This window comes from Tyto alba, unplaced genomic scaffold (genome assembly GCF_018691265.1).
Source record: "Tyto alba isolate M040663 unplaced genomic scaffold, T.alba_DEE_v4.0 Super-Scaffold_45, whole genome shotgun sequence".
NCBI classification, from domain to species: Eukaryota; Metazoa; Chordata; class Aves; order Strigiformes; family Tytonidae; genus Tyto; species Tyto alba.
In genome coordinates this window covers 5966813-5983922 of record NW_024881321.1, presented here as the reverse complement: position 1 = coordinate 5983922, position 17110 = coordinate 5966813, and the positions used below count along the sequence as shown (strand labels likewise).

General features: G+C 34.5%; 1 protein-coding gene across 3 annotated transcripts in view; it reads right to left on the bottom strand.

The window, feature by feature from the left end:
* The window catches only part of VWA8 (von Willebrand factor A domain containing 8), a 194830-nt gene that overhangs the window by 149557 nt on the left and 28163 nt on the right, over positions 1-17110 (bottom strand). For all 3 annotated transcript variants that reach the window (XM_042805822.1, XM_042805819.1, XM_042805821.1), the window contains exons 5-9: positions 6684-6851; positions 4554-4718; positions 4105-4154; positions 3667-3775; positions 678-782 (exon numbers count right to left, since the gene is read on the bottom strand). In XM_042805822.1, the coding sequence (XP_042661756.1) occupies positions 678-782; positions 3667-3775; positions 4105-4154; positions 4554-4718; positions 6684-6851 (597 nt within the window). The remainder of the gene's footprint in view (positions 1-677; positions 783-3666; positions 3776-4104; positions 4155-4553; positions 4719-6683; positions 6852-17110) is intronic.

The following is a 17110-nucleotide window of genomic DNA, read 5'->3' as shown; positions in this document are numbered from 1 at the left end:
CAAATAACTTCTAATTTTCAGGACCGAAAGAGCTGGTAAGATGCTCTAGGTCACAAACACTAATTTTCAACAACATACATAACTCCTGCAACATATTCAATGATGAAAGAAAGCTGGCACTTTGATGAAGTTTTAAAAAGATAAATGGAATAACCAAGCATAGTTATAGGCTTTATAGTTTATTATTAAACACGGACAAAACAACAAAAAAGATCTGACTAACAACAAGCAACAAAAGTCTAACACAGTTCAAAACCAGAGACTAATATAACCTATAACCATACTATACCGCATGTATTTTGTGCATGTGATCTCTATTCTCATTTTAGTATCTCCTCTTAAAAGTCAAATGCAAGAGGTATTTCTAAAGAATGTGACTACCTAAACCACAGTAGTAACTACTTTCAAGTTAATTAACCACTTAATGAGGGGTTTTCTGTGGTCTTAAATCAATGTCTAAATAGTCTACAGAACACAGAGGTTTCATCTTTCACTACAATGAAATCTACTAGCTTATGATTTTTTTAAATACTGTTTTAGCATCAGCAAAAATGTAGTCATTTAGTTTACTTAAGATTTCTTTTTTTTTACAGAAGTAGCAAAGCAACATTAGTCAGGAGAACTATTGTCATAATCCACCGCTTCCTGGTATTACAATATATATGTGCAATACTTACTTTTAATGCATCTTTGACTGCAGTCCTGCCTTCCTTTCCAAGGAAAACCTTATAGGGGTAAAGTCGGTCAATAACATGCTGGACTGACATCATAGGAAAGGAATCCTAATTCAAATTAAAATATACAAATAAAAAAAATATTTGATCATTCTATTGTCATCTATTAACCTGAAAATTCCATGTAGTTCTGAACTTAAAACTGTAAGGGCAATATACAAATGACCACTACATGCAGTATTCAATCAAATGTCAAAACAGGCATTTCTCAGGTACAATTCATTATAATATAAATGTCTAAAGTAGATTAGAAGAACTATGTTCTAAAAATTACTTTATTTCCTGGGCATAAATGGAAGCTACAGTGACTGGCTCAGATACCTAAAGACATTTAAGGTTAGGAGAGACAAATCCCTTGACAGGTAACTGAGTTTCATAGTACTACTAGGAAAGAATCAATGTGACAAGAAATTTATATTACAATAATGATCTACTCATTCACAGCAATTTCTAGTATTTAATTTTGATTCTATTACATTGTATAAATTCTACTTAACAAATCAATTTCTAGAAATTTCTGAACATTTTGATCAAGACTGTATTGTTTTGAAATGAGTTACTAAGCATGCTTGCACTTCCTACACAAAATTGAAAACAACTTTTTTTTTTTTTTTTTTACTATCTCCTTGTTAGTTCTAAGTACTAACTCTTGTCAGTTGCTGCCTGAACTATACAAAGATTCAATTATCTTGCTGGAGTAATAGAGAAAAAAATGAAAGTGCATTTATAAATACTCAAGAAACATGCATAAAGCCTTTTATGGTGAAAAAAGGTGTTTCAAAAACCCTAAAGTAATGTTTGATTGTTTTAAAAAATACTTGCAAATTTTTAAGGACTACTTGTGTGCAAAACTAGTGAAAAGCCACCAGTGGACTGGCACTGCCTTCCTTTTTAAGCCTTCAAAGTAAGTAAAAAGTAAATAATATAATTAAAATGAAATCAACTGATTTTCAGTTATACACTTGGATTTACATAGGCAAGCAACTGAAAGAAGAGTTGCTTATAAATGAAATCAGAAGATGCATATTTATGAAATGCATAATTCAATTCATACTTATAATCAGTAATACTATTTATAATGTTCCAGATTAAGAAAAGATCAGTAAAAATAAACGATTTAAGGCACTGTAGCAAATGTACTGCTTAAAGCATCAGGGAGCCCTGAATTGCATTTTAAAAGCCCTCTGTCTATATATAAAGACAAAACATGTAATTTGTCCGTATTATCTCAAATTAATAATAATTACAATGGTGTGTATGAAATTAGCCTCTTCATAACAGCACCCTATAAAAAATTCTCCCTTTCAGCAGACAGTTTTCAACCTAAGAAATGCGTTTTGGGAATGTGTGAATCTATGATAGAGATAAGGAGCTAATCATTGCAATGCATTCCCTCCACACTTTTAAACGGTTAAATCAACGAAGCTAGAGGTAGAAGATGGCAGTGACCCAGCATGCGAAGGAAAAATGCTGTAGCTAGAATCACTGAGAACAGTCAGCTTTTAAGACCAAGTGATTAAAACTAATTCTAAAAGAAACAGTTCTTGTCTACCTAAAAAAGACACTGTCATACAATGATAACACTTCACATTCTGTAATGTAAAATAAAATGCTTCCTTCGTTCCATAGTTTAGATAATAGCTTAGGGCTCATTTTCCTTCCATTACTCTGAAAGCCATCTGGCATTCACTTAAAAATAATGTTTCACTACAAGGCTCAAAGAATAAAAAGTTGTAATTTATTTTAAAATTCAACATATATTTCTTTCCTAAAGCCCTCCAAATGCCATTTCTTTTCTCTGAACCTGAATTTTAATCACTTCTTAACATCTGATGTAGTACCACTAATTCAGAAAAAAATCATGTCTGTAAGTATCCAGCACAACTGAGGGGACTGAGCACCACAGTAACACAAGTAATTGCTATGTTTTAATGTATATAATCCAATAAAACAGAGAAGTACCATAGGTAAACTGATCGCACAGGAGACACAACAGAGAATTATTCTAAGAGTCCTTTCTACAGACACCTGCACCTTGGAGAGAGGGTTTGAGAAGCTGTCCTGGTATTTTAACCTCCTGTGTTGACCACATCTCCCTGTGTGCATCTCCTACCTCTCTTTATACAGATCCCATCTCCCAGACTTCCTGCAGGAGGCACCTTCTGGTTTGACTTTTTACCATGCAGTTATAAAGTCCGAGGGACAAAAGTCTGTCAGGGAAAGCAGAAAGGCTGCCACAGCTTTAGTCCTGATCTGCCGCTGTGAACTCAGCAAGTGTACAGTTGTTATATTTCCCTATGGACTGCAGCTCTCGGGAAGTATTGCATCTTCAAGTATGAACAACCTACATCTTCAAGTAACCCTCCATGTCTATGTTTATTCTAAATCCACCAGCCAGTCCAACGACCTAATGTAGGCTTCATAGCATACAAATTAACTGTCTTCTATACCCACATCTGAATAGCTGGTTTGGGTCCTTTTAGGTGTCGATGGAGAGTAATAGGTGTCTTTGTAATGCAATCTATCTGATTTACATGCATACCATTAAATCAGTAGCACTTCCAGGTTGTGATTTTTATTTCTCTGCACTGACTACCTCAGTGCCATCAGGTAAACTGTATATACCTATTAAGCCAGGTAAAATGATTTAGCAGAATAAAAAACATTATTTTGAGCACTAAGACACATTTAATCACATCACAAATCTTGCGTCACGCCACAGTTTGTTCTTCAGTATTACGCTATATACATGGTTAAAGTATTATCCAGAGATAACTGACTGGGGATTTTCTCTTTCAAACCATCCTTAGCTTTTTCAGGTTTATTTTTCAAACTTTCATGTTAATCATCTTCTAACAACATGAACAATCCAGATCTAATTTTGAGAAATTTTAAGCCCATACAGTTTCACAGCACATGTGTATGAACATACCAAAATCTGAACTGCAGCCGATAAGCTGTCTAAAGGAAAATCTGGAAGTCCCAATGTAGAAGATTCTTGAGAGCAGAGAGTTGTAGCAAAAGACAGGAGCTGAGAAATTCTGCATAGGAAAAAGTAATTACAGAGTTTTATACATGCAATCTATATTTAAAATACTAAAGTCTGAAATGTTAAATACAGTATAAGATGCTGAAACTATTTCTGAGCACAAATAAGTAAGGTGTGATTGAAGTTCTGAAGCATTAAGGATTCATTATAAGAAGGCTGCATATGAAAAGCTGTGTGAGCATACACCCACACATATTAAAAAACTTATTCAGTTCTGGTCTCTATGCAGCGATAGAAAATACAAAAATAGCACGGAATCCTGAAAGGGCATTGCTTTTCTTCATTCATTCCATTATTTTTTTTTCAATTATGAAAAATTACCTCTCTGTGGAAATGTTTGATCCAATTGAATATAATAGCTGAAGATGGTCCTGAAAATAGAACATAAAATCAAAGAGTAAATTAATTTGGGGATCATACTGTGGGTCACAGCTCATGATCTATGAGGCATTTTCTATTTTTCCCTCTAATTCAGACATGAGGAGTCTACTCGCCCCTTGACACAAAATTAATGTTATTAAAAAAAAAAAAAATTATAAAATCTTTTTTTAGGGTTATTCTGTTTTACGGAAGTTATTTTTCTGCTGCAGTATTCCTTGGTAACTCTAACCCTGGTTTTTAGGAATTTATTAGGCCCCAGTATGAAAAATACCCTTTAAGATCAGTTATTACTCAAGGATTCTTTTCAGAAGTGAGGTGAGTAAAACATAACATCAAAATATTAGTTCTACTCAGTACAGATAGTCCGACTCTTCTGCTAGGACACTTACCTTAAAGGGCAGATGATAAACATCCCTAGCTTGAAATCGAGAGCGAAGGGGTGGATCCAAAGGGTTACCAGAGTATTTAGGTACTGGCAGGCCCAATGCTATCACTCGAAAATCTTCACTAACCCGAACAATCTTCCATGCATCTAACTCTGATTTTGTATGATCCTAAATTAATTAAAATAAAGCAACAAAAGAAAAAAAAAAAGGATGTCATTAAAAAATTATGATGACTAAACTGCAAATTGACTAACAGCCCTGGTCCTTCAACCTAAATATGGTAATCTTCTCATCTGTCATTCAGAGGGGCTAGAACTAGTCAAATTTGTGGATAGTAGAGGCAAGTTTTTCCAAAAAGAACGCAGACAGAATGCTTGATTAGGTGCAGCTTTCAGGACTGTAGCAATTTGACTGAAGACCCCACAGACGGTCAAAGTTGGAAAGGTATCATTTCAACACTGTTTTCTAAAGAACAGAAAATAAATGAACCACAAAATTTATTTTATTCTAAAACGTTAGAAGTGGGTAACCATGAGCAAGCTTTTTCTTCTTTTTTCCCCTCCTATAACTGAAAGCAGACTAAATTCTGCATGTTAAAAAGCTCCTTTTACAAATTATGATTTATCATAAGCAGCATCACAGAACTAGACTCCTTCATGAGGATATTAAATGTTGTATTTCACTCATCATCATGTAAAAGATTCACTGCATACAAAAAATGAACTCTTTAGTCTTCCCACATCGTAGGTCTTCCTTGAAACCATGCATGAATATATTTCCTGCAGTCCTAGATGTACAGTAATTATTCACACAGGAGAAGAGAAAATGAACATTAGCTTATATAATACAATATTCCTCAAACAACAAAACAACAATATTAGATTTAGTATTGTAGCAAGAGACTTAATTCGTATACTATTTGCAGTGTGCCTGAGGCACTCATTTTGAAACATATTTTCATTAGAAAAGCACTGAAAAGGAAAAAAGGAAAAAGGAAGATGCTTTGCATAATTGGAACCAAATCCTAAATTTGAATTCGCATTTTCAGTCTTTAAATGCAATTACATTTTAAAAGCTTACTTTTAAAATATAATAATAATGCTTCCAACAACTGCATCTACTAATTAAATATCATAAAAATGTTTTTGGAAAAGGCATGGATTAGAAGAATTTTAACCACAGATGAGAGCCATAGGAAATAATGATATACAGAAATCCACTGCAGTACTTCAGCAGAGTTAGCAACTTCATACAATCAGGATCAATGACAGAAGTCTTATTGCAAGTTTCTTTTCTGTGCCACATGAGTCTGAATTATATACCTAACCACAGTTAAGTATGATAGACAGAAACATGAGCAAGTGTCAGACTGTTATGAACGACTGACAGGTATGTGATCAGAAACTACATGCATGAAAGTAAAATGCAGAGTACTAACAGCAACTGTATAACAAAATTTATTGAGGTCCCCAAAAGCCTGGAAAGTATCCACTCAAATTTAAGCAGCAGGACTCAAGGCCCCCCAAAAAACGAAAATGGCTGAAGTAGCAATGGCAGCAGACACTAAAATCCCACTTCCTATCAAAAGAAAATTCTCTAACCATTTTCTATGATGTAGATTAGCTGCTTATGTATACTTTTGTAAATTAAAAGCAAGACAGCACTGATGAACATAGTGCCACTCAGCTTGACCTTGTTTCTTTCGTATCCTAACATTTTATTAGCTTAGCACAAGGCTATTGCAATGTTGAAACATTATCTGAACTGGATAGGAACAATTTAAACTTGAATCTCTTTTCACAAGTATATTTTAGTTAGTCTCACATTGTTGCTTTCACACTTTAGAAACATACAGGCTTCATGATTAACATGGCCTACACTTTTTCATGTGGACAGACAAGATACAGATGAAAAGTATTTTTGTTGTTGCAAGCAGTAGTTTGAATTCTTGCATAGCTTTCAGCTGGCCTATTTCATCCTATGTAATATCCCAGAGAAAAAAAACATAGAAACCTTAGTGAGATTTTCCCCATTTGACCTGTAAGTACTCTCCCCTTCATAACGGTATTTCAGCACTACCAAAAACAGGGAGGAAAAAAAACGGAAAATCTAAACGGCATTGCATTTCCATACCTGCAGAAGTTTGTCATAACGCTCTGCAGACATGAGAAAACGACCATCTTCAAGCTGCATTTCCCTATTTTCCAGCAAATTGTTTAACACTGGCAGGACATTCCGCTCAGCTTTCTCCAAACCTTCCAGCACAAGGATTCTGCCTTCGGTAGCCGCACGAACTGCACACTTTTAAAAATAATTAAAAAGCAGTATTATAATAGGAGTAAACATTATATATGTCATTAAATCCTGCTGAGAAAGAACCTTCAGGTGCTTTCTAAACCAGTATTTATTTCTGCAAGAATCAGTAAGAGTCACATCAGTAGTGATCAGGAAGACTGACAGCTGACTGTCTTAATGGTGCTACACATCCATGAGCTGGACTTTTTTCTTCTAACAGAAGTAAGTTCCAGTATTTTGTACTAGCAGAATAAAATGTAAAACTTTGCAAACATTTTAGTGTATACCCAGTATATATTAATATGCTATATATATATTTATATATTTATATATTGCATAATATAATGTATTTTCAGGTATTTTGGCACCATCTAACAATTCCGGGACAGCTATTTATACAGCAAACATACAAACAAAGTGGCTTTACATGTTTACAGTACTATTAAAATATTTAGGAAAAAGTCAGGTATTCCTTTGGATTGCTCTGGTTATGCACCAATGTAATTCATCCTCATTACATTGCTTTAGTCTGACTAGAACATAAGTCTATTAAAACCAAACATGGATGATGAAAACAAAATAGTGCTATAAATAATCAGACATTAAAATATGTGATAAAATTAAAAAGATTTAGAATTACATTCCCGCACTGAACATGGTCTTCTACAAAACCAGAATAAACATGTAGCCATTAACCTGATAATCCTTTGGAGCCTCTGGGATAGAAAGTTATTTCTTTTCTGTATTTCATTCCATTAGTTGTTTATATGTGGCTGTTTATTTAAGTGCATAACGTGGAGTCAAAATGTAAAACTAAACTCTGGTGCTGGTAATTTTGTGCAACTTTCTTGCAGTCCATGACATTCACTCAGGTAAATTAACTACACTTCATATCTAATATTCACAATTACTGTCCAGTAAAAGACTCTGAAATTCAATGCATTCTTGTCTACTTCCAATTTGCAGAAGTTTAATCAGATAATAGTAGAGCAGGTTTAGGCACAGGCAACATTTAGAGGCACCAAAGAGTCTTCCTTTGCATTCCTATTACATTTTAAACAATGTTAGAGACAATCACAGTTGCAAAGGGAGATCAAACCAAATCTCTTCCCAGAATGTCTCCTATAGACCCCTACAGAAGAACCTGTCATATAATGCCAGATGGAAATCAGATGAATACAATAGATGCCAAAAATTGGGGCAGTGAGAAAGAAGGAAGATATTCGAAAGAATAATGAAAAAGTACTACAATTCAAAAATAAGAAAAAAAATTACATCTGAAAGCAGATGTATAAAGGACAAAAGCATTAGCATAAACTAGAAAGAACTTTCAGCACAATAAATTAATTGCTACATGGTACAAAGCATACAACAGAATCGGAGATCCATCTGAGAAGATAAAGAAGACACTGAATGATAAGACTAACTAATTTGGATGCTTCTTATGTACAGTATAGAAGCATAAATAACTACTGGCAAATTAGCCATAAAATAAGATTTTCACTTTGTTATTAAAATGGAAATAATTTCTGTGTCTAATCTGGATTCAAGCAAGCATTATTGGAAAAGGGCACTCACAAATCCTGGTATACATCTCCAGACCAAGTTCCCTTCTCTGAAAGGCATTTTATATAGCATTTTAATATCTAGCCTTATAGTCAGTATCTCAGGAACCTGGAATAATTCCACTCAACAAGTAATAGTCCTCAGATTATTTCTCTTCCACCGAATCACCAATTCTTTCAAAAAGCAATCAATATCGGAACTGATTTTTTTGTTGTTGTTGTTACTTCAGGACATCATACTCTACTAACAAGAAATGTAAAATTTCACTCTTCTCATCCCATAAAATTTGTACAAAGGACAAATTTTGTGCTAACATTCTTCTCTAGGAAGGTCACTAATCAAGTCAAAAATCTGCTCCAACCCACTTGAACAGAAAACCTGAGTCTTCAACAGCCAGTCCAATACCTGGCATGAATAAGACACTATTTTGTCTACATGCAGTTTGGAGAATACACTTTAACAAACATTTTTTTTTGCCAAGTTGGTTGGATTCTGTGTATTATAAGTCTATGAAGACTTTATAACTGAGTTTTACTAGCCAGAGGAAAATACACATTCTGTTCATATGGTTTCAAAATATTTTGAGTATCCATAGAATCTTGTTGACTCATGTTGAGACACACACACTATGGAAGAAGGCTTGCTGAAACAACAGGCTTCCAGTGGCAACATAAAACTTTCTCCTGAACTTGTACACGAATACAATCTGCTGTAGGGGTTGACAGCGAATCTCTGTAAGTATATAGCAATCATTAACTTTAGGAAGGAAGATGGTCTCCATTACCAGTGCAATCTTGAGAAGCAGCCTATGACACTATGTTGCCTGCTGATCAGCAGCTTACAGGATTCAAAATTTTAAAAGTACACAGTTTCCAGAGCTTGGAAACTACCTGAAATTTTTATTCACAATTCTATTGCTTAGTACAACAATATTTCAAAAGGTATGATACAAATGGTCTTTGCCTACCTATATGTAACTTTTATAATCAGCTTCAGGAATGGCTGAATGCACAACCATGGTTTTTCCCTTCTTAATCAATGACACCCCATAACAATGATAACACTGCCACAACTTGGGTGCTAATTTACTCTGATTGGCTTTCTTCCAAATTGTGCAAGGCATATGTGAAATACTGGAAATTTTTCTCCAAAATACAATTAAATAAATGCACAATTATCTACCTCTGAAGTTCTTGTGTTAAATAGCATAAAGTCTGATCTTAGGACGAAAACAGCTACGTATCTCTGGCTGAACTATGATATTTCTGCATTCTGGTTGGTAATGAGTAATAAGTTTTTTCAATAAGCTAGGCATACTACAAGGCATCCTCTGAATCATTATTTCAGTTTTATCTGTGTATTGGCGGATTGGTATGGAAACTAAAATGCGTAAAAAAATCAGAGGAAGGGAAGTAAGTTTGCAATCTGTCACTGAAAATCACTTTTCAAAAATGCTTCCAAGAAACAAATCTTCATAATTCTATAATGAAAACCCAGAAATAGCTGTGCTGCCTCCCTCTCTCACTAGCCTCATTTGTTCTAAATGTTTAACATAAAATACAATTTGACAGGGGGGGGGGTTATATTATGCAATCTTGATGACAAACCTGAGATTAAAAGCATTAATTCTTGTTAAAAGGCCAAGAGGGATTTGTTAAATGTTTGCTTTCAGATTTATTGTAACTGCAGAGAGGAACTATTTTGCTCCTCAGAGGAGGACAGACACCGCTGCCTCCCACCCTGCTCCTAGGGCTCTGGGAGCATGGTAACATGGACACCTGCTCCAGAGAATACCTGTAGCTACTGCAGGCCAGGAGCAGAAACCCTTCACACAGTGCTGCTCTCATAGTAATGCCTTTATGCAATAAATACATAATGCATAGTGCTTATCCTGGTTCCATGCTGCACCTATAAAAATGTATTTTTATCTGTAAAGGCAAAACCACGTAAGGAACAAGACAACCCCAAGTGGAATTTCGTTGTCTTTCCTTTAGCTGAACCACAGTGAGCCCCTCCACTTGAGCAGTGCAAAACATGACAACTGGAGGAAGCTGTAAACTCCAATTTTCACATAAATCACAGTGTATAAGCACATGGATGAAGTTATACAGTGTCAGAAAGGGAAGAAGGACAGAAAAAAGCTTACTACAATGCACATACTGAAATGCACAAACACGAGAGAAAGGAGGACATTTTTACAAGGCTAACCAAAATAGTTTGTAGAGGCACAAGAAATTTCAACAGTATAGTTTAAAATACCAGAACTGAAATGGTAGTTCTCTCAGGAGAATGCTTATTATAAACCAGAAAACTCTGGTTGCTGTGAAATCTGTGAGGAGGGTTCTCGGGGAACTTGAAAGGGCTTTAATTTTTCAAACCTGGGCATCAATCTGCATAGGAAGTACAGGCTATGTTTCAGAACTGTATTTAAAAAGTGCTGCTAGCAATTGCTGAACGGTAATCAGTAATTGTCTCTTTTCACAAGCTACCTCAAAGTAAGTTTGGGTTTTTTTTTTAGAAGACGACTTTCCCCTGCTCTGAAAATTGGATCCCTGTAATGACACCTCAAGCACAGCAACCATAACTACAACATGGGAAAACAACAGTACGAGTAGCTCAGTGAACATGAGAGTGAGTGAGGTAAGTCTTCCCTACATCTGTAGCCTACGTTTCAGATGTCCCTTCCAATGTGGTATCTTGTTCCCACCACCTGCACAATATCCCACACAAAAGCATCCACCTAAGTCTTTCCATTCACTCCTGTATCTCATAAACATCCCTACAATGTAATGTCCAGATGTCTCTCATAGTGAAAAGAGATCCGTAACAACCATCTGGAAAAGACAACACAAAATTCTGACTGGTTGCAACAGGCTAACAGAATCTGAACTATTAAATCCATGGTGCAGCCTGTCTTCCAGGGATGGGAAGTCAACATCAATTCGAGTCCCTTTAACCTACCAAGCTACAAAATACCACAAAACTCAGATAAAATTGGTACCTTCTAAATTTCTTTCCATCGGTCAAATACAATTAATCAATTTTTTTCAAATTAATAAAAATTTTAAAATTTAAGTCATTAAAACTAACCAACAAGTAAAAGATAGCATGAAAAGAAATTACAGAGATGCAGAATGAAATATGCTGTGAGCTTTTACTCCTCATTTCACCAGGGAAGGAATAGGACATTGATCAAGATTTGTAATTTACTGTAAATGCCTCAGGTTATTCTTTTAAGAAGATGTAAGAGAACTAACAAGATCAACATTTTTTTTTAATAATACATATGTGGAAATAGAAAATTATCTATAAATTTAGAGACAGTCTAAACTCAGATGTAAAAACAGATGCTGAGCACAGTGAAGCACATAGGGCTGTCTCCTATTGGGGAATCTCCTTTGCTGTATTTTAAAAATACCTGTAAACAGCACATCTAATGGTATGCCTCTACTAAAAAGTATCTTTCAAGATATTTGTTCAGCTTTAAGGCCTCTTAATTCCTTAGTTATTGTTTTCCCTCATGAATTAAGCAAGCAGGAAAGCTGTTGAGCAACACTGAAATGGATGACTATTTAATGGACTGAAGTGATAACATACTTCCTCCAAAATAGACGTATTGTCGAAAATTTAGTTTTAAGATAAACGGCTATTAAAAGCCATGTTCAATCACTTTCAAAGCAACAATGTCAACTTTTCTCAAAAACTTAGTTATATTTTTGCTTAAATATTTGTAAACTCTTGTATTAGCTGTTTAAAATAACATGTATTCAATAAAAAAGTTCTGAATGTATAATGCCATTCAAAGATGAGATTACAAACAGATCTACTATTCATCCAAAATGTGTATTCTATTTTTTGTTACAAAAATTTTCACTTTGTAGATGATGATAAACTACAGTTTTGCATTTTACAATTTAGGCCACAAATATACTGAGTTATATATATTCCAAATTTGGAGGTAAGGTTTTATTACAATCAATGTAACAGTAAGTAATGTGGTTAGTCAAATTAAGAAAGTAATTTAAGAACTAAATAATTCAACCTTTTTCTCCCTCTGTAGTGGTACATCTTCCCTAGTCAGCCTACCTCCCTGCTGAGTTAATCAAGTGTTTTCTGGGTGAGTTTTATAGCTAATTTTCCCCCATGAGATTAGTAAAATTACAGGGCAGGTTGCATTTAATATTGTTATTCACTCCTTTTCTATTAAAAAATAAAATAAAAAAAAATGATGACAGAGAAATTGCAGTATACCAGAGGCTAGTTAGTACCCAGCAAGGGACTCCAGCTGTTCCCAGCAGTTAGTGTTTCAGTGAAGAAGAATGGCCCAAACCGGTGAGCGCCTAATTCATGATGCAACACCATGGCACAAAATGAAAAGAAACTAAAAAAGAAGCAACCTGAATTTACTGGAAGTTCAAATCAGAAAGCTAGGCTAGAGAAGTTTACCCTAGGAAGTGAATCGATATAAGATAAGATCATAAATATGTTAATGTGGCAAGAACTGGAACAGTCTTTCATTCCATAGTCATTGATTTTAGCTTCCCTGGTCATGGATTTCAGCTTACTCCACACAATGCTTTTCCCCTCCTTTTTTGAACTATGACACATCAAGTGATCTGCTTTATTTTTATCACCACTTCCCTAACACGACAGTCAGGTGTTTTTGCAACAGTGCCTGCAAACAGTATGTACAAGAGATTATGTCCCTACCTAGGCAGAGTCCAACCATTTTATCCACTTTACATCAGCTATATTAGTACTATGGTACGTTTACATCAGGGATGTGAAACATTTTGCATTTTTGGCAGAGAGCAGGCCCATGAGCAAGTAATCCGACTTTCTGAACAGATTTACCAGTGCAAATACCCACAAAGAAACCTAGGGAGTTTTATCTTCATTCTTGTCTTCTGGACAAGAATGAGGGAGATGGATTATTTAAATTTTTCTTCCCAATGAGTAGCAGAATAAAAAGGAAATTAAGTACTTGACAGATATCTAAAAATGATGAAGTTACTTATCACTTGTAAATCACTTGGATTCAGAGCACCATCCATCAAGTTCATATGGCCTAGGAATGTTATGACTCCACAAATTACAAAGTATTGCCCCTTCCTGCATTGTAGGAAATACTAGCTGAAAAGAAAGTGAAATATATATGTAACAGACATAAACATCAGAAAAAAGAACCCCACAGCTTTGATTTTAGTCTATAAGGAATTATAAATATACAGTCCTAATATTCCTCACATTACATCACAGACATTCATCTATATGCCCTCGACATCAAAACAAGATACCAGAGTCTGAACTGTTAACCTACCAAATCCAGTTAAATGCTGACACTTTTAGAAACATAAATGAAGTATTGCAAATGATTAAAATAAAATCACTTCTACAAGTTAAGAGGCTACTATATAGGTCTCTTTATTATGCATTTTCTTTTTAGAAACAAGATATACTATGTCAATGTCATTAAAGATTAACTTCAGCCAAATACTTTTGGTTTCTATCTATTATTTCCCTCTTTCTGTGGCACATTAGACACAACATGAAAATTAATAGTAACATTCATACTTCTGGAGCACTGCATTGTTTCCCTCTTCTTTCTACAGACTTTGCTGTCTAGCTCCCTGTGCTAGACAGACAGACAGTGCAGTGACAGCCAGTCAACTAAATTATACTTCCTGACAATGCCTTTACTGTGGCTAACTTAGCAGCTCATCAAATATCCACTGTTATCTCCAAGGTAGCAAGTTAGCAAGTCACAGAATTACACAATTTGCACTCACTAGTTAAATTTTTTTTACAAGCTGAATTATTCTTACCTCTCTCCTTCTCTCTCTCTCTCTATATATATATATACACACACACACTAGGGTAAAGAAATTTTTTTATATGTATACACAGACATATGTATGTATGTGTACACACATACTCTGAAATATGATTATAACTTCATTCAATTAATCTCATGTCTTATTTTATAATTCTCTTTCTAATCTTTTTTGATTAAAAGAAACCAAACTCAAGTCTGTGTAGTGCTACTCCAGGGGATTTCATGTCATGTTCATTTTAAAGACAGGCTAGTTTAAGCTGTCATTTCTGTCACTCTGGGTGTTTAATTGATTACCACACGAAGTTTTTCAAGCCACAGAAGATGATAGTTTTTCTGGTATCTTGACAATCCATTTTACATTTTATCATTGTATAGCTTATGATGCTGGTGCATTTAGGGATGAAAAAGTATTCTATTAAAATGAGTATGTTCACACAGATCAAAGATACACCAAAACTGAGTCTAATTCTGTATATACAGAAATGACAGTGACATACACACTTATCCACTCAGTGGATACAGCTTAATCAGCAAATCTTCAAAAACATAACATTGTGCATGTTATTTTTCAGGACATGACCATACAATATTTTTCTAGTTATTCCAACCTCAGTTAGTTTGATTGTCCCAAACAGAAAAGACTGTACAGTTAAATAAAATATTCTGTGTTCAGGAAGTTTGTTTCATTTAATGAAAAAGCTGAAAGATGCAGGGTAAACACAACCTGGCATTCCAGACAACATGTTTGTGGCACAATCCTGGAACAATACACCTCTCAAGCACTAACAGAATGGCTTAGCTGCTCTCCCAATTGCATCCACTACATTAAAATAACATAGGACTTTCTTAGGTATAATAATTAATAATGTAGGAGAGGCTGCAGTAATAAGAGTTTAAACCAAAGGTGTGCCTTTTATAGCTGTACAGACACAATAAAAAAGCAAAACTGCATCAGAAGTGGCAAAAAAATAGAACATAAAAGTATCAAGTCCAACTCCTTAATTTTTGAAAGTAAATTTGGCTGATATTAGAATCTCCATAATGATCCAATCAAGTTGGTGGCTTAACTACAAAGGGTTACAAGAACAGAAAACCATGCTGCAAAACAAGCTCTTCTATCAATAAAAGCAAAATCTGAAGCTGCCATTTAAATATTTCAGTAATATAAAGTAATTTTAACTAATTACTTGATATACAACTTAACCCATGCAATAAATTACAGAATAAAACCAAGAGGTTACTTAATTGTCTCAATAGCAGCAACAATGACATTTCGGAGGCTTTTAACAGTGAATTAATAGCTGAAAACCAAAATTAATGGCTCAAGGTGAAGACATGAAAACCAATTTTCTACTGTTAGTACTTGAATGAAAACAAATAATGCACCGTTACCTCATTATAAGTCCTTCATTTTACACGACTTTAATTGGGAATTAATTCAATGTTTACCTTTATTTTAATGGTCCCCTATTACTGAGGTAAATAAAAACCTTTTTTTTTTCCCCTCCTCGTCAGATATCTCTTCTAACTTCCTAACTCTAAATCTTCTTCCATTTGATTCATTCTAGTACTTAGAAATGCTAATATGCAAGGATATTTGATACACTGGCCCTTCAATAAACATTTAAAAATGGAATTTCAATCACTTCTTCCAAATTACCATCTTTCAACTCTATCTTAAGTAACTAACTGCAATCATATTCAGTAACTACACGTTAAAATATATCAGATGTTTTGAAAACTCCAAGATATTAATTTACAGTATTTAACCTGTCACTATCAAATGTAGAGCTATAAACAACTGTAATATCTTACCAATCACTCACAGACAACTTTGCAAACCTTTGTGGGACTCATGATTCACTATATTAAAGTTATTTCTGGTAACAAGATGCCAGCTTTTGTTATGGTTTATTATTATTCAAAGTGTAAGATAACTACATTACTATATTATGACTTACAAGCAAAGAGTCTCATCTATCTTAAATAACAGCTAAGTTTTATTTGACCCACAGAATTCATACAGTGGACATTCTGGAAACCAGACTTTCAAGCTTTGTTGTCTTCTCTTGGGTGTCATGAAGAACAAGCATGAGATTCTACATGAAGGGAAATGGTATGTAAACCTGAAAAGCATAGCCTGTATTTTCAGTCCCTCATATGAGGTTATCTTCTCTGTAACTCACCTACGGCAATAGGAACAATCCAACAATTTGGGGGGAATATTTTGTTAAGGCTACCTACTGATAGTCTTCTCTGTCATGAAACAGTTCATGGTCTGAGGTTTAAAGAAGAGCAGTGTCTGGCTTCTGTAATGTTTTGAATTGGTACAGCCATTCGCAAACCTCAAAATTATTAAATGAACTAAATTAAAATTCAAGCCCCAGTGTAACCTGTAAAACTTTATTCCCTTTTATTATTGAGCTGTAATTAGATCTGTGATGGTTCTAAACATAATTATGTACGATATTTTATGTGTCTTGAACTCAGATGTAGGGTTAGAAAACTTCAGCTGGAACATCACTATCTATGAGATTTATCTTTCATGTTTCCAATATTTTAAAAGTGCTCATCTAAATACCAATGATTTGTTTTCTCATTTTCACTTCGGAGCTTAAACATACATTGGTTACATGTATGATGAATAACACACACGCTGAGAAAAGACATCATGATTCCAACTGGTTTTAGTACTTTGGTATCTTGCTAAAGAAAAGTCTTGGTCTGAAGTACTGATGTGCTGGACTCTGGTAAAGGCCTTTTAACTGAAAACTTCCAACAGACTGATGAAGAAAGGTAATCTTAGACCTTTACCTTAGAAAGCTAACCTTCTTAAGAGTGTTCCTACTGGAGTGAGATCACT